Here is a 19,052-nt window from a genome sequence, read left to right as displayed (position 1 = left end):
AATTTTTTACTTATTTTTTTAAATTGGGGACTATTGGGGAACAGTGTGTTTTTCCAGGACCCATCAGTTCCAAGTAATTGTTTTTCTTTCCTTTTTTTTTTTTTTAAAGATTTTATTGGGGAAGGGGAACAGGACTTTTTTGGGGAACAGTGTGTACTTCCAGGACTTTTTTCCAAGTCAAGTTGTTGTCCTTTCAATCTTAGTTGTGGAGGATGCCGTTCAGCTTCAAGTTGTTGTCCTTTCAGTCTTAGTGGTGGAGGGCGCAGCTCAGCTCCAGGTCCAGTTGCCATTCCTAGTTGCAGGGGCGCAGCCCACCATCCCTTACGGGAGGGAGTCCAACCCTCAACCTTGTGGTTGAGAGGACGCACTCCAACCAACTGAGCCATCCGGGAGCTCAGTGACAGCTCAGCTCAAGGTGCCATGTTCAATCTTAGTTGCAGGGGGCGCTGCCCACCATCCCTTGCGGGAATCGAACCGGCAGTCTTCGGAGTTAGGAGCATGGAGCTCTAACTGCCTGAGCCACTGGGCCGGCCCCACCAAGTCATTGTTTTTCAATCTATGTAGTTGTGGAGGTCACAGCTAAGCTCCAAGTCAAGTCATTGTTTTCAATCTAGTTGTGGAGGGCACAGCTCACTGACCCATGTGGGAGTCGAAGGTGTTATGAGCACTGCGGTGTAACCACTTGAGCCAACTGGCAGCCCCTAAAAGTTACATGGTTATAACTATAGCTTTATATTTAAGTCTTTAATCCATTTTGAGTAAATTTTTGTATATGTTGTGAGGTTAGAGTCTTAATTCATTCTTTTGCATATGACTATCCAGTGTCACCTTCTTTGAAAAGACTATTCTTTCCCCTTTGAATGGTCTTGCATTCTTGTTGAAAATCAATTGGCGGTAGATGTATGGATTTATTTCTGGACTCAATTCTGTTGCATTGATTTATATGTCTCTGTGCGGGTGAAGTTCTATTGATTACTGTTGCTTTGTAGTGAGTTTTGGAATTAGGAAGTGTAAATCATCTTCTTTTTTTCAGGATTGTTTTGGGTATTGTGGATCCCTTGCAATTCCATATGAATTTTAAAATCATCCTGTCAATTTCTGCAAAGATGTCAGCTAGGATTCTGATTGGGATTGCACTGAATCTGTAGATCACTTTTTTTGTGTGTGTGGGGATAGGGGGTATGTCTATTGCCATCTTAATAATGTTGAGTCTTGCAGTCTGTGAGCATTGGATATTATTTAGATTGTCTTTGATTTCTTTCAACAGTGTTTTGTGGTTTTCAGAGTATAAGCTTTGCACTTTAAGTTTATTTTCAAGAATGTTATTTTTGATGCTACTATGAATGGAACTGTTTTCTTAATTTCATTTTTGGATTATTTATGGCAAGTGTATAGAAATACAATTGATTTGTGTATATTGGTATTGTATCCTGCACCTTTGATGAACTGAGTTATTCTAATAGTTTTTAGTGGATTCCTTAGGATTATCTACATACAAGATCATGGCATATGTGAACGGAGAGAGTTTTATTTCTGCCTTTCTGTATTAGTTTCCTAGGGCTGCGATAACAAACTACTACAAACTGGGTGGCTTAAAACTACAGAAAGTTATTCTCTCAGTTCTGGAGGCCAGAATTCTAAGATCAAGGTGCTGTCAGTGATGGCTCCTTCCAGAGGCTATGAGGAAGAAACCATCCTGGCCTTTCTCTTACCTTCTGGCAGTGGCCGGCAGTCCTTGTCATTCCTTGGCTATGGCAGCGCAATTCCAGCCTTTGCCTCCATTGCCACATAGCATTCTCCCCTTTTGTATGTCTGTGTTTCTTCTCCTCTTATAAGGACACCAGTTGTACTGGGTTAGGGCCAACCCTAATCCTGTATGACCTCTACTTGATTGCATTTACAAAAACCCTGTTTCATGTTCATGGTACTGGGGATTAAGACTTCAACATATCTTCTGGTGGACACAATTCGATTTACAACACTTCCAAGCTGGATGTCCTTTATTTCTTTTGCTTGCCTAATTACCCTGGCTAGACCCTCCAGTACAATGCTGAATACAAATGGCAAGAGTGGACATTCTTGTCTTGTTCCTTGTCTTAGGGGAAAGTGTTCAGTCTTTCACTGTTAAGTTCGATGTTAGCTGTGGTTTTTTTCATAGATGCCCTTTATCAATTGAAGAAGGTCCATTCTATTCCTAGTTTGTGTGAGTATTTGATCATGAAAGGGTGTTGGAATTTGTCCTGTGCTTTTTCTGCATCTTTTGAGATGATCATATGATTTTTGTTTTTCATTGTATTATATGATGTATTACATAGATTGACTTTTGGATGTTAAACCAAAAATTGTATCCCTGGGATAAATCCTACTTGGTCATGATGTGTAATTTTTGTATGTTGCTGGATTTGGTTTACTAGTACTTTTGTGTCCATATTCATAATAGATATTGGTTTATTATCTATTATGAGTCTGACACCAGATTATTGTGTTAGAAGTTGAAGCCCTTCTCCTTCTAGGAAGAAAACCATCCAGCTGGGACATGCAGGGAGAAGGGGCACTGTTTTCTTGGCTGCAGAAGTTTGAGGTGGAGTCTCTGCCTTGCTGAGCTGGGATGGAGGAAGGAGAGAGCAGACGTAGTTCAAATACCTCAGACTTTCACCTTTGTTACTGAATTTTCATTAGTTTCTTGAATGAATGTTTCTCCCTCTTATTCCCATAGGTCCATTTCCAGATGCTTTAATGGTTGTTTTTTAATAAATTTCACCAATGCCAATGGGAGAGGGTTAGCAGAACTCCTCATGCTCTCTTGCTGGACATTGATGCTGTAACCTCTTAATTTATTAAAATTCATTTAAGTTTTAAGCCTCTTAGTAGTGTAAAAAATTGGCATTATTCTTAAGACCTTGGTTTCCATTGAGTTGGAACTAGTGGCAGATATGCCTGAAGTTAAAGGATTTTGAAAGTGCAGAAGTAAAGTAAGAATGGTAGATGCACATTGCCATAGGATCAGAGTTAACTTTTGCATATAATACAAGGAAAAGGTAAAACAAGAACCGAGATACAAAAGAATTGGTTTTTTCTTGTTTATGAAATTTTATGAATAATTATAAAGTAAGGGAGAAACACCAATTTCCACTCGGTCGTAATCAAAACATAGAAAGACCTGTAAAACAGTGCTTTTTTGAGGTACAGAACATATATTTGGGAAAATACGTAACATATTATTATTCCTCTTTTAGGAAATGACCACAGGTGAACATACCCAAGATGAAACAGGTAACTATCAATGAGGAAACTGTTAAAACTACGTGGTTAACACTAGCATGATGATTTAGTAGTGGTGGTAGTTAGTGAATGAGTCATTTTGATGGAGAGTTGAACGAAAAGATTCAGCTGTTGAATTTGTTATCTTTTGGAGAAATGTTTTGGAATGTTATTTTAGAATGTGAAGTAAGAGTTAAATGTTTAATAAAGAAGTGTTTATTGCCTCTGATCTGCACAGATGCATTTTCTTTGAAGGTATTAAGTTATTTAATTGAGAGGGAGGCATTTTCAGTGAGTAAAAGCCAACAGTTGATTTCTTTATTTGTAGGGTATAAGCTGAACAAAAACATTAGTGTACAGAGGATATTGAAGCTTGTTACTAGAAGATAAACATCTGAATTAAAAACACTTTTGTATTTAAACAAAATTAAGTTTCAAGATTCATTTTTCTGTTTTAATGTTGATATATTTTCTCACAAGGTACCAATGATGGAAGCACTGAAGCTGCCATAACTTTACTTACAATGGGAGACCTAGTGTTACAATCAGAGATCAGTACAGAACAGAGTGACGGTAAGAATGAAAGACAAGTTCTTAACAAAGAAACTTGTAAATTGTAACTTGTAAGAAATTATACCCACATTTCAGTAATAAGTGAATACTTGCCTTTTACATTTGAAGTTGGCATCACTTTGTTGTTTTTCCAGAAAAGGCAATATGTGTGTATCGATTCATCTATCTTAGCCCCTTTAGATGTAGTGGCCACCATTTTGAGATAGTGTACTTGGTTTATAAAAAATAATTTGTATTTGTGGAATAGTAATCTAGTGAATCCTCTACCTTTGTCATTATAAACATCATTGGTTAACTGAGCTCATAGATCACTGATTACTTTATACATGTTTCTTCAGCAAAGGAGCTGCTTCTTTGGATAGTCTTCACAATTACGTGACAGTCAAATCCACTATGGGCAATAGTGGTCATTGAGAGCCTTTGGTTTAGACTGTTCTTTTAGTTTAGACTGAGCCAAAAGATATGTCAACCCAGATTTTTAATATTTCAGTCTGACCTTCTAGAGAAGCTATAGTCTTTACTATCTAAGTATGTTCTACTTTAAGTATGTTAAATGGATAATCATGTTAATTATATTCCTGTTAATAATTTCCACTGTTGATGAGTGGCCTGACATTTATTTTAGACGTTAGACTTTTAGGCCTATAACTACATATTTATCAGGAAGCTCTCTGATTTATGTTCCCTATAGGCCTTATTTCTCAATGGCAGAATATTGCTTTGGACCCTGTTACAAATCTCTAGAACATAAACATAAGTGTTAAAAAATTGTAAATGAAGGTCATCTTGTCTTGAAATTCATTTGAGGTTATGTGATTACTGAAAGTAACAAAAAGATTTCATTGTTACTTATAATGGCACCAAACTTTCAGTCTGGAAGAATTACTAAGCTTTAGAGTAAGTCAAATCTCTGGCATGAAATATGAGATCATAAATTTGGAGCCAAAAGAGGAAACTTTAAAAACAATATAGAATATTATAATTGCTCAATGTTGAAGGATTTGTTTTATTTGGACGTCTATTTGTATTGGGTCAATTTTGATTTTTTATTTTTTTCTGCAGTAGGAGTATGTGTACTTCCTGATGTTCATTCAAAGGATAAAAGCCATATTCCTTTTAGCCCAGATAATGTAAACCACAACATTGTTCGTGAATGTCAGGAGCTTCCTTCACCTGTCAATAGTACATCTCCTTCACCGATAGAAGAAAACAAGATTGTATTGGAGGAACAAAGTACTAATGAAGAAATTGGTTTAATGGAGAAAATAAAGGGAAACACTTTAACAACCAGGTTTATTTTGCTTTATTAAACTAGTATTTCTTTTGAGTTTTATTAAAAAATAAATTACAGTATTCAATTAATAAATATAATTAAACCAACTATCAATTTAGTTAATAGCTTGAATAACACTTGTATAAATGTGAAGTAGGCAATACTAATTTCTCCCTCTTTAGAGTAATGATTGGCTGATTTTGATTTTAGTTGAATGGTTTGCATATTAAAATTACCGTAATATGTGTGTCTGAAACGTTAATGAAATAGTTTTATATAAATATAGTCTGTTTTACAAATATGGTCCAATTCTCTTCCCTTCTCAAGACTTTTAGTAAAGTTAATACCATGTAATTTTACCAGTAAGAAATGAACACTTATAAACAATGTGGCACCTGAGAAGGTGGCACATAATTTTATCAATGCTAGATGGAATGTATCAATGTGAGAGAGTATTCTTACACAGTTGACAAATTTCTCTTTTTTTCCTCTTCTCTCTTTTTCTAGGAATACAACTTCTGAAGTGACCAATAATTCAAGAAATCGATTTGCCAAGGCTAAGCCAATTCTTAGGAAGATTTTAGGGACCAACAAATTTGGTGCTCATCAGGAAGTTCCCAGTTTGTTTGTAACTAAAGGAGAAGAAGTAGAAATTCAAAGAGGTAAATTTTATTGTTCCCTTGCAAGTTATAAAATTACTTTGACACAAGAAATTACATTAGCATTTCAAATGGAATATTCAGTTGTTAAACTTACTTTAACTTACTATTAAAAAGTTTCAAACATATAAAAAGTAAAATGAGCTATAAAATAAACACCCAAGAAAATCCTCCTATTAGTTTCAGTAACTATTATTTTGATATATTGATCAAACTTTCTCTTCATATGTATTTTTTTCTGTGTGTGTGTGTCTGTGTATGTGTAAACACGAAGACTCAAGCATGCATCTCTTAGAAAGGCATACATGCGTGTGGCAAAAAATAAGACAGTGCCCAAAAGGCATAAAATTTAAAAAGTCCTTCCTTCCCCCGTCCAGTTCTCTAATCCCAGTTCTAGTGGTAAATTGCTCTTAACAGATTTTGTTGTAGACTTCTAGAAATAGTTGATACACGTAAGCATCTAAATGAGGGTGTGTGTGTGTATACCATACATCCATGTCTATACATGTATAGATATGTATATATATACATATACATGTATATTCATTTCAGAAAGGACAAAAATATATGCACTACTGTATACTGTATTAAATAACAGTTTTATTGATAATTCATATATCATAATTTATCCATTTAAACTGTACAATTCAGTGGTGGTTAGCGTATTCACCAAGATTGAATTAAACCCCATATGTAGAAGATCTGGATAATTAGCATCATCTTTTCTCTGTTTTGGGATTCCTGATTTCCGGAATTTCTCTTTCAACCAGCAATGCCTGTGGTTCAGTTAGTTAATTCATTACTTACTCAGGCTTGAGCAGTACCCAGAAGCTCTCATTATGTAGAATCAAGTTTCCTTTTCTATATAGAAGCCCTTTTCTTCTCCTTTGTGACTTTTGTTTTTGTAGAATAGATCCCTCTCCAACACTTTTCTTAAGGTGGAACTAGCCTAGCCAGACCACATATGTACCCACCTCTAAACCTCTCTTTTATGTGAGTTGCTAATTATATTGCTGTTACCATAAAGTGGGGATGCAATTATTGTGGCAGCCGGAAGTGAATTATGTGCAGTATGGGATTCGTTAATCATCTGTTTTACTGTCCAGAAATTTTGTTGGCCAGGACCACCTGTCGGTCTTGTGAATAAGCTTGTTTTATGGATTAAGAGAAGTTTGGAAGAGCCACTAACTATATAGTGATCTGCCTTTGAAGCGAGAATATGTTTCTAATATGGAGATTTTAGCTGTATTATTTTGGACTATATCTTAAATATGTTTTTTTATTTAAGAAGCAGAGAAAAATGCTTCTAAAGCAATAGAAGATAAAAACCTTGGATCAACTACAGCAGCAGAGAGTAAGGAGCAGGGCAGATTAGCACGTGTACGTGGTATTGAAGAGGCCTGTATTTCGCAGGAAACAAGCCTAACTGAAAGGTAAAAGGAAAGAAATTCTGGGATTTGGTTTCTGTTCTATTTCAACTACAGCCATAAGCTGTAAGAATTTGATAGAAAAACGGGTTCTGTTGCTTTAAATATAATAAAGTTAAAAAACATAAAATTAGATGAATTTGACATTCCTAGCTCTAAACATTGTGTGGTTGTCCACTTGGTTTCATATACATACTAAAACTCTTAATACATACTAATTTCTCTTTCAGAAAGGAAGATCAAGACGAGGGATCTCAAGAGCTTCAGATACTGTCAGTTGCTCCAATTGTTTCCTCCGAGACGAGGCCCCACACACTTGGTTTGGGTAGGGGTCTTGGTGAGAGTTCTGTTGGAGAGCCCCTGAGAAAGGACTCTGATGGAGACAGTGTGCTTACACTTTATGTGCCAGAGGTAAAAGAATATCAAATATAACAAGTGGTGGCTAGCTGTTTGTTCCTCGTTTTTAAAAAATTAGATGTAAGTGCAGTATACTTCACCCTCTTTAGTGTGCAGTTCTGTAAGTTTTGACAAGCATGTACAGCCTTGTAACCAGCACATGAACAGTTCCATCACCACCCAAATTCTCCAGTGCGCGTTTTTTAGTCACCCCCTCCCCTTACCCCAGCTCCTGGCAACCACTGAGCTGTTTTTTTCCCCTATATTTGTCTTTGCAAGAATGTCCTGTGGTAGAATTTTTATTGAGTGTGTTTTTAGGCTTTGGAGTAGAGATAACCTAACCAATACCTAGCTTTGTTGTAAAAGCTTTGTACACAGAAAATTCACCTCTTGCTTCTTAGCCCCTGGATCTGTGAACTTTATTTATAGAGCAAGTGTTTATTGAGATGTTATTACCGCATGTCCAACACTATATGAGATATGGGGATAAAGAGTTATGAGAAACAGATGAGTGAATGAATGATTACACTCAGTCTGGTAGGTGCTGTGAAAGATGGTTGCACGAAACTGTAGGAGAGGTTTGCAACCCAGTCCAGTTAAATCAGTCTCGGGGGGGAATAGGGCCCAAGCATCAGCACTTTTTTTTTAAAGGGAGAAGAACGGCATATGACATATTCAGTGACTACAAGTAGTTATGAGTGGGATATAAATGAAGAAAGTGGTTAGAGATGAAGAAATAGGTAGCTTGGGGACATCTTGTAAAATGAATTTTTATGATTTGCTGAGGAGTTTGGACTACATCCAAAGTTTATGGGATTTTCCCTCTCACCCCCCACCTTCTATATTTTATTTTGATATAATTTCAAACTTGGGGAAAAGCTGCAAGAATCTTACATAGAACTCTCATATACCTTTCACTTGGATTCATTCGTTGTTAACATTTTGCCTCATTTGCTTTCCCCACTCCCATCTCTGTCTCACTCTCCATCTCTATAGTTAAATACTTTTCAAAAACTGAACCATTTGAAAGTCAAGTTGTAGACATGAGCCTTCATCCCAAAATACTCTAGCTTGTAGCTGATAAGATAAGGACATTCTCATACAGAGAAATGACAGTACTGTTGTCCCACTTAATGTTACTGTACTATCTAACATTGATTTAATATTTTGTAATACGTAATTCCAGTCAAGACTTTCATGCATACATTGCATTTGTCATTTCTTCTTACTCTTTTAATCTAGAGTAGTTCTCTTGCCCTTTTTCCTCTTTTGTGAACTTGACTTTTTTTATGGATGTCATCTGTTTATTTTACATAGCTTTTTAAAAAATTATTAAACTTTGGAGGTGACATTGATTAGTGAAATTACGTAGGTTTTAAGTGTAGAATTCTGAAATACATCATCATCTATATATTGCACGGTGTGTCAATTCTCCTTCCATCACCATGTGTGTATTTGACCTTTACCCTCTTCTACCATCCTCCTTCCCCTTTAACCTCTGGTAACCACTACACTGTTGTCTGTGTCTATGAGTTTTTCTTTGTTTGTCTTGTTTGTTTGTTGCTTTCACTTTTATATTCTACATATGAGTGAAGTCATATGGTTCTCGACTTTTTCTGTCTGACTTATTTCGCTTAGCATGATAACCGCAAGATCCATCCATGTTGTTGCAAATGGCAGTATTTCTGAGTAATGGCTGAGTAATATTCCATTATATATACATATATATATATATGTAAATATATATCTTTATCCAGTCATCTATTGAAGGACACTTTGGTTGTTTCGATTTCTTGGCCACAATGAAGAATGCTGCAGTGAACATAGGGGTACATATATCTTTACAGATAAATGTTTTCAGATTTTTTGGGGTAGATATCCAGAAGAGAGATTGTTGGGTCATATGGTAATTCTATTCTTAATTTTTTGAGGAAACTCCATACTATTTTCCAAAGTGGCTATACCAATTTACATTCCCACCAGCAGTATATGAGGGTTCCTTTTTCTCCACAACCTCTCTAATACTTGTTATGACTTGTCTTGTTGATAACAGCCATTCTAACAGGAGTGAGGTGGTATCTCATTGTGGTTTTGATTTGCATTCCCCTAATACCTAGTAAAGTTGAGTAGTTTTTCATATATTGGTTGGCCGTTTGTATGTCGTCTTGGGAGAAGTGTGTGATCTTTTGTGAACTTGATATTTTAAAATAGTCTAGGCTAATCCACAATGTGGATTTTTTTTTAATGCTTCCTCATTATTAGATTCAGGCAAGATTACTACATAGGTAATGATATTTCTTCCTTTTGTATCACATCAGGAGATGTACAATATAAGTTTGTCCCATTATTGGTGGTGCTGACAGATCACTTGGTTAGAAGGGTGCCTGCCAGATTTCTCCATGATAGCAGCATTTTTTCCACTTAATAAGTAATTTGTCAAATGAGACCTAGCAGCCTTGTAGTGGTTTTAGTATTTATTACTAAATATACAATCCATATAATAATAGCTTAACTTTAAGTGCTGAAACTAACTTTTTAGATAGAAAATCTTTAGAGTTTAGTATTGTACACTTTGTTTTTCAGCTTGTCCATGGTTATTAATTTTGATCATTATTTATTCTACCATGTAATAGTTGCCAGTGCAGATGTAGATGGTCTGAAATAAAGGTCTAACATCAGAAGTAGCTCTGGATGTTGTTTTATTGAGGTCCCAAATAATGTGTACATTTTTCTTCCTTGTGGCATACCTAAGAGGTAAGCCATGGCTTTCTCCCTATAAGAGTAAGTGTCCCTACGTAGTTTTAGTATTTATTAATTATTTTTGCCTGATTCAATCATAGTTGCAAAATGAAAGTTTTAAGATTTTAAACAATAGAGAATTATAATCAGAACTGCATTTTAGAGAAAAGAATGCAATTTTGTGGAAAACAGATTGGAGGGAGCCATGCTTAAGGCAGACAACTTTTGTTTCTATTCAGGTATCACCTACTAATATTACAACTATATCACCTACTAATATTACAATGGCTGGTATGATGAGAATAGAGAGAAGGTTGAGGGTTTGGATCTCCCTGTTTAAAAATTATTTCATAGATTGTACATACATATTGTACAACTTAGTTTGAATTCCTTTGGGTATGTGTGTGTATATTTATATATATATTTAAATTAATCAGAAGTTTATTGGTACAACTAAAATTTTCAAAACACTTGAAAAATTGCATATGGTTAGATAAGTTGTTGAGTTTTGAAACAGTAACTGTTCACTGTATCGAATTGTCAGGAATCCTTTTCAAAACTAAGATTTGTTCAACCTCACTTTCTCATTTTAATTTTTATGGCAGTGTATACCAACTAGTATTCCAGAAGTCCAACAAGAGAGTGTAATGAATGATCAAGATTTAACAGGTATGATAATCTGCTTCAATAAAGTGTTATAGAACCTAACAGTATGGCTTTAACCCTCCACCCCCATTTGGAAAAAACAAAACAGTTCTGGTTTTTTTTTGTTTTGTTTATGATGGCCTTGAATTAAAGAAAAACAACTTGAAGTATTTTGTGTATAAGCTTCTTTGCTCAAAGTTATAAATCTCCATAGTGAATCATCTTTATTCTTTATGAAATTACTTTTTTTTGATGTAATTCAGTTTTTTATTCTTGGTGATAAGTTGTTGTGAGACTCTTTTAGAAATGAAATAAATGATTTTTTGTTCTTTCATGGTTCAGCTTTTCATTACTAACTTTTAAACTTCGATAGTGAATCTAGTTGCTGACGTACACCACGATGGTGAGGATGAACAAGCATTCATTTTAACTCTGGTGGAAATTCCAACCAATGCAGTGGAAGAATTTACTGGTACTGCTACGCAGTTCATGCCAAACCCTTTACTGCCAGCACCCATATTGGTCAAATCAGTGAATACAGAAGAAAAGGGTGACATGAGGTAATGAATGAGCTAAGCTGTTTTTGCTAGTAGGAAAGGTGCTTTATGAATCAAATAATATTGATTGAACGAGTCATTCACCGACAATATTTATAATTGTCCTGGAGACCTTGTTTAGTAATTATATGGTAACTTAGAGAAGAAATCGTTTATTTTATATCTGATAAATATTCCATTTAAATGTATTATATAATACTTCTATATGAAACTTGTTTGGTATTTTAAGTATTTTGAAAGCTAAAGACACTTAGCAATCTGGATCAAAAAATGGCATGTATGAAAGGTATGGTTATGTTGTAAACATTTATATATATAAATTCTGAATTGAATATATATTCACAGAAAGTTGCAAAAATAGTACAGAGAGGTAACATTTCTGTGTATTTTTGATATTCATTTTAATTTTTTAGAATTCTTATTTTTGTAGTCATTGGTTAAGATGCTTAATTGTCATTTAAGTAGCTTTAGAAATTGAGGCCTTTTATATTAGGAAGAGACATTTTAGATTAAAATTTAACAAGGAAAACATTTTTTATACATCAGATTTAATTCAATATTACTTTAAGTTATGAGCCTTTAAGTATGAATGGAGCTCAAAACTAACATTTTTGTGACTATGGCCGTGTATATGTTAGTTACTTTGAAGTTTTTTTAGCAGTTTGCATTGGATTAGTTCAGCCTTTAACCTCAATAAGTAACTTCTAATTCACTGATTTAATATGTATGTATTTTCTATGCAGTATGAGTTTTCCAGTAACTTCAGTTGGTCAGGAAGCGATGTGTTTATCTAATTCTGGAAGAGATGATTCTGAAAAGCCTCCTGCTAATTTGGATCTTATATCTAGGAAGAGATTTCATTGTAGGCTTAATGAAAGCGACCATGTTCCTCCTGCCAAAAAAAGTTTATTCACTTCAAGAGATGATTGTCAAAAATTTACCTCTGAGGTAAGAGAAACTTAATTAAGCAAGTAAGATGGCCATATTACAACAAATAAATTCCTGTTTTTTCCTTTAATTCTTTCTATAAAGATAGTTCTAAAACTTTTCACCATAAATAATTCAGGTAAAACTGGTTTTGTATTTTCACTTTCAACCTGCTCTAGGTGAAAATTGATGGTCTTTAATCAGGAAATCCATGCCCAGCTCTGTGTCATTAGCTAAAAATAAAGCTGAAAGCATCTTACAGATCTGGGTCTTGGCTGTACCACTTCACAGCTGTGAGTGGTACATCTTGGGCAAGATACCTCAGATTGAGTTTCCTGTTGTGTGAAATGGTGATAGTGATATCCCCACCACCATTATCACAATGTGTAAAGCTCCTTGTTGCGATTAGGAATAAAACCAGAACCTCTAAGGCCCTCTATATATGTGGCTCATTTCTGTCTCTAGTCTCATCTCTCCCTCCCTCTCTACCACATTGGCCATCTTTCAGTTTCTCAAAAGCACTGTACTCTCATATCTTAGGGCATTTCTTTGGCTGTCTCTTTTCTAAAGAATTTTCTTGAAAAACATGCAAATTACTTTAGCTCAATTGTCACTAGTACCTTGGGGAAGCCTGATGATACTAGACAGATTCAGTTAGCAGCCACCACGTTGTAGGTTTCTTAGCACCTTCTGGTGTTTGTTTCTTGTACACATTATGTAACGGCACTATGGAAAAGTTAATTTAGAATCTTTATTCTCAAAGGGACAGTTGAAGACCTATTGTCCTTACATTGACAGTAGACAACAGAGGCAGTGTATCCTCGTATATCAGATAGGTGAAAAATTGTATCCCAGAATAGTTTTAATTTCTCTTATTATGAGTAAGGTTGAGCATCTTTTCATACGCTTAAGAGCAATTTTTATTTCCTTTTCTGTGAAAAGACTATATTCTCTACCATTTTTTTCAGTTGGGTTGTTGAGCTTTTCCTTACAGATTCAGAGGAACTCTGTTATGTATGTCTGTGATATGAGTTGCAAATATTTTTTCCCAGTTGGTTATTTGACTCTGTGATTTTTCTCATGCAGACTTAGTTTGGTTAAGTTTTTAATATGTACATTTTGAAACATTTAAAGAGGTAGACAGGATAGTACAGTGTATCCCTATGTACCAGTAACTCAAATTTAACAGTTTATTAGCATTCCATGCAGACATTGTTTCATTTGTTTTAAAAGTATATTTAATGAGGGGAGTGGGGGACGGGGGTGGTGGATCTCCATACTTTACTATGTGCAAAACTAGGTCATTGGTTTTTAATATGCCGTTTAAAAATGATAGATGTACATTGGTGTGACTAAATATATGTTCGAAAAGTACAATGTCTTTTGGGCTTATTTGTGATTTTTATTTTCTAAACTTGTTTCCAAGTTTTAACAATAAAAGACTGCTTGTAAAAATCAGTTATAATTTTAAATTCTAGAATGCACATCTACTGCGTTCAGATAGACATGCAAACAGTTTTTATTTTTCTGTGATCAAATTTGTCAATCTTTGTACGTATGGCTTCTGGTGATTATGTTATACATTGAAAATCTACCTTGAGTTTTAAAATAAATTCTTCTAGTTAATATTGATTTGCTTAGAATTTATTTTGGTGTTAGGAAGAGTAGAACCAACTTAATTTTCCGCAGATGCCTATGTAGTTGTCTCAGCACCATTTATTGAATAATTCATCTTTTCTCCACTGATTTAAAATTCCACTTTTATCCAATACTAAATTCCACATGTATTTGGGTATATTCCTGAACTTTCTTTTCTTCTACGTTGACTCACCTATTTGTTCTGGGGCCTGTATCACAGTTTTAATTGTTGTAGCTTTTAAGTGCTTTAATATCTTAAAGGGATAGCCTCTCCCCCCCCCCATACAGTTTTCTTCTTTTTTCAGGTTCCTCCTAGTTGCTTATATGTCCTGAAGTTCAGATCAATTTTAGAATTACCTTGTTCAGAACTTTTTAAAAAAAAAACTGTTGGTACTTGTGTTAGTATTGTATTACTTGACAGACTAACATAGGGGAAATTGACATCATCATTGTGATGTTGAATCTTCTATTCAAAAACAGTGTGTCTTTCCATTTGTCTCCTTTTTTGTGTCTTATGGTATTTTAAGCTCTTCATGTAAATCTGGTGCATTTCTTATTAGGTTATCTTAAGAGTTTTATCTTTGGGTGTATTAGGTTATCTTAAGAGTTTTATCTTTTTTGTTATTATCATTGAGTTGTTTTCTATCTAGAGAGCTTACTGAATTCCCTTCTTTGAGTGTATTAATTCTTCAATGATGCTCTTGGCTTGTCTAAGTGTAAACAGTCATATAATATGCAAACATAACTGTAATTCCTCCCTTTTACTTTTCATACCTTCAATTCTTTCTCTTTTCTAATTATATTGACTAATGGAACTAAAAAAAATGTCTGAAAATTGTCCTCCTTCCTGACTTTAATGTTCCTGACTCAAGTGTTTATGAAGTGGAATTGTTGACTGTTGGTTTACAGTAGTAGTATTTTACGGTTTTAAGAAAATGTCTATTCAATTAAAAATTTTTAAAGAAAGTTATTGGGTACTTTTCCTATAATAGAAGATAATATTTTTCTTTTAAGATCCTTTGAATTAAATTAATAGATTTTGTAATATTGAGTCATCTTTGCATTTCTGAAACAAACTGTACTTGATCATGCTGTATTGGTCTTTTGAGTACAGCTAAATTGTGCCTGTAATATTTCATTTGATATTTTTGGACTGATGTGAGACTGGTTAGTTGGTATCAATGTTGTGCTTGATTTATAAAAGGATTTTTGGAAACTTTCCCTCTTCTGTGCTCTGGAATAGTTTAAATAATAGTAACAATGTCTTTTTCATAAATGTTTGACGCTAGACCTTTCTGGGTTGATACATGTTTTCTTAAAAAAGAAAGAAGGAAATAAAATTAATTTTATTTGATAAATGGATTTCAAATTTTTTTTGTACTTTTTCTTAAAACAGGTGTGCTCAAAGGAATTAATAAAGGTTTTTGAGGAAAGAGGTGAGTAAAATAAATTTTAATGTGATTATATTTTTCTAAGTATCCTTGATTATTTTTGAGACATCCTGTTCGAATTTGGGATTGAAGCAGAGTCTTGTTCACTTTTCGCTAAGAATCATGCTTTTATTATTAGAACTTTTTCTTCCCTGCTGAGATCTTAGATATGACACTTTGGTAGCCATAAGAAGCTACTTTATTCCTGTAATTAATAGAAAATCATATGTCTACGAGATTTCCTGTAAGAGCTCAACAACTGCATTTTAGGAATTAGAAAACTGGGTATAAAGGAGTTTTTATAGGTCCTTAGCTGTGCCCTGAAATTAGAAAGTGATCACTCTTTCATGTTGTTAGTTCAAGAAATATTTGTAGACAAAGATTTTTTTAGGTGAAAATATATTGATATGACTACTTTGTATCTGAATGCAGAAGCTGTTACCATGGCTTTTAACCAATTATAATATTCTTAAGAGTCCAGGTAACTCCATTAATTTATAATTTAGCTTACTCTTATTAGGGTACATTTATGATAGAACAATTTTCCTTCAAATGTTGCAATTCATTTGGATGTATTAATTTCAATATGTGTGCTTACCGTTTGTTTTCCTTTTTGTTTAAGGGAAGTCTTATAAGGAACAAGATATCTTCCCTATCTCAGAAAGCACATGTACAACTCCAGGACCTCAGAAAGAGCAACTTGAACCAACTTTTCAGAGCATAGGATCTGGATCTTCTGATAAAATAATAGATACACATACAGAAGAGAGTACACCTCAGTTACCTCAGGATGCGATGATTGTGTCTGATAAGGAAGAAACAACTTGTGCAGCTTCTAAGGCTGAACAAATGGATAGCACCACATCGTCTTCAAAAACCTCACTATCCAGGTATCATGAGAAAGTCTTTAATAAATGTTTCTCTCCATTTCTTTCTCTCAGTAAATAAATGTAACCTATATGGAGCAGATATCTATCTATATCTGTATATCTATATCTATATATTTATGTCTATATTTATGGATATATAGGTTTTTATATCTGCCTACCTATCTATAAAGACTATAAAGATGTTTTAGAAACATGTCCCTCTGTTGGTGATGTAAAAGGAAGGAAATATAGTAATGTCAAACATTTTTGTAGGACTGTTCCAGATAAATATACAATCCATGTAATAATAGCTTAACTTTAAGTGCTGAAACTAACTTTTTAGATAGAAAATCTTTAGAGTTTAGTATTGTACACTTTGTTTTTCAGCTTGTCCATGGTTATTAATTTTGATCATTATTTATTCTACCATATAGTAGTTGCCAGTGCAGATGTAGATGGTCTGAAATAAAGGTCTAACATCAGAAGTAGCTCTGGATGTTGTTTTTTTGAGGTCCCAAATAATGTGTACATTTTTCTTCCTTGTGGCATACCTAAGAGGTAAGCCATGGCTTTCTCCCTGTAAGAGTAAGTGTGAAGTTTAAGCCCAAAGCCAGCTTCTCCCACGTTATTTTACTCATACTCGAGAAGCCAGCCTTCAAGGTTCTGGATAATTTTTGACTTGTCAGTTGCATTCAAATCATTAATATGGTGTTGGTGAGTTAAAGTGGGGAAGACATACATTAACCTCCACTAAAGGAAAGGGAGGAAAGGGCATGTGTAGCTTGAAAAGGCATATTTAATGAATCTATTGTTTCTGTTATATAAACTAGAGAAAACAAATCTCAGCAATATCTTTTCTGGCCTTAGAGAAATGCTGAAAATAGAATGAGGGAAGCATCATGGGGTTTTGGGTTAAAACCAGTTGAGCAGTGGTATTCTAGAGCGAGGGTCAGCAAACTTTTTTGGTAAAAGGTCATATAGTATATTTTATGCTTTGTGGCCCATATGTCTGTTGCAACTACTCAACCCTGCATTTGTAGTGCAGAAGCAGTCATATTTAAACAGATGAGCATGGCTGTGTTCCAGTAAAACTTGTTTGTAGAATCAGGTAGCAGACTGCATTTGGCCTGTGGACCACAGTTGGCTGATCTCTGCTTTAGAGCCTTGCTAATCAAAGTCTGGTCCTGGTACCCGCAGCATGGACATCATTTGAAAACTTGCTAGAAATATAGAACTCAGGCTCCACCCCCCCCCCACCAACTCAGTCAGAATCATCATTAATACGATTCCCATGCATTTGTGTGCACTTTTCAGCTTAAGAAGTGCTGCTCTGAGTAAGCTTTGCTCTTTGTCACAAATGTATGTCATGCCATAGTGATATCAGTACTTACTGGTATCAGTACTTAGTAGATGTGCTGATACCACTAATGAGATATCACATGTGCCATTTTAGAAGTTAGTATTGAGAATATGTCTTTCTGAAAGGGAACCTTCATGCACTGCTGGTGGGATTGCAAATTGGTGCAACCACTATGGAAATACAGTATGGAGCTTCCTCAAAAAATTAAAAGTAGAACTACCTTATGAGTCAGCAATTCCACTTCTGGGTATTTATCCGAAGAAATACAAAACACCAATTCAAAAAGATGTATGCATCCCTATGTTCACTGCTGCACTATTTACAATAGCCAAGATACGGAAGCAACCTAAGTGCCCATCATTAGATGATTGGATAAAGAAGATGTGGTACATGTATACAATGGGATATTAGTTGGCCATAAAAAAAAAAAAAAGAAATCTTAACCATTTGAGACAACATAGATGGATCTAGAGGGTATTATGCTAAGTGAAATAAGTCAGATTGAGGAAAACAAATATCTCACTTATGATCTCACTTATATGTGGAATCTAAAAAAATAAACAAAACAGAAACAGACTGATAGATACAGAGAATAAATTGATGGTTGCCAGATGAGAGGGGGTTTGGACTGGGTGAAAAAGCTGAAGGGATTAAGAGGGACAAATTGGTAGTTACAAAATAGTCACAAGGATGTAAAGTACAGCATAGGGAATATAGTCAATAATAGTGGGTACTAGACTTATGGGGTGATCACTTCATAAGATATATAAATGTCTAACCACTATGCTGCACACCTGAAACGAATATAATATTGAATGTCAACTGTAATTAAAAAATAAAAGAATGTGTCTTCCTAGATATTCTTGAATATCTTTATGTTTGCGTTTCTAGACCTGGCAGAAGACCCCTGGGATTTTTGTCTTTAATATGTTCAAAGAATAGTTTGGAATCTGATGAACCTACTCAGGTTCATAGTAAGAAACGCCTAAAACCTCTTATACCTGTATCAAGACGGAATTTGAAAAGATCTGTTCCACTCAATGAAAGTCAGAAAAAAATTCAAGAGCCCTCTGATCTGCTTCCATCTCCAAGTGGTGGTGTTGATACTCATTCTGAGAACATTAGCAGTTCAGCAACTCAGGTATGTGATAACTCCTTATTTTACTGTTTGTATAGAATGGGTTGGATATCAGATTCAACTAGGAAAACCATGGATGACAATTGTTATTTTCATTTGGGTGTCAGAAATTATTGCAGAGCGCCTCCTATCCATCTCCTCCCATCATACCCCACTATAC

At 34.7% G+C, this 19,052-nt stretch overlaps 1 protein-coding gene across 3 annotated transcripts in view; it reads left to right on the top strand.

Moving 5' to 3' along the window:
- The window catches only part of BDP1 (BDP1 general transcription factor IIIB subunit), an 83,007-nt gene that overhangs the window by 58,747 nt on the left and 5,208 nt on the right, over positions 1-19,052 (top strand). For 2 of the 3 annotated variants that reach the window (XM_081054466.1, XM_081054464.1), the window contains exons 27-38: positions 3,237-3,273; positions 3,742-3,834; positions 4,897-5,125; positions 5,615-5,769; positions 7,055-7,199; positions 7,424-7,604; positions 10,934-10,997; positions 11,347-11,533; positions 12,274-12,478; positions 15,492-15,531; positions 16,148-16,415; positions 18,646-18,895. In XM_081054466.1, coding sequence (XP_080910592.1) covers positions 3,237-3,273; positions 3,742-3,834; positions 4,897-5,125; positions 5,615-5,769; positions 7,055-7,199; positions 7,424-7,604; positions 10,934-10,997; positions 11,347-11,533; positions 12,274-12,478; positions 15,492-15,531; positions 16,148-16,415; positions 18,646-18,895 — 1,854 coding nt within the window. The remainder of the gene's footprint in view (positions 1-3,236; positions 3,274-3,741; positions 3,835-4,896; positions 5,126-5,614; positions 5,770-7,054; positions 7,200-7,423; positions 7,605-10,933; positions 10,998-11,346; positions 11,534-12,273; positions 12,479-15,491; positions 15,532-16,147; positions 16,416-18,645; positions 18,896-19,052) is intronic. The other variant, XM_081054465.1, reaches the window with a different exon arrangement.

This window comes from Rhinolophus hipposideros, assembly GCF_964194185.1.
Source record: "Rhinolophus hipposideros genome assembly, chromosome: 7".
In the NCBI taxonomy this organism is placed as follows: domain Eukaryota; kingdom Metazoa; phylum Chordata; class Mammalia; order Chiroptera; family Rhinolophidae; genus Rhinolophus; species Rhinolophus hipposideros.
This window is presented reverse-complemented; position numbering and strand designations above follow the sequence as displayed.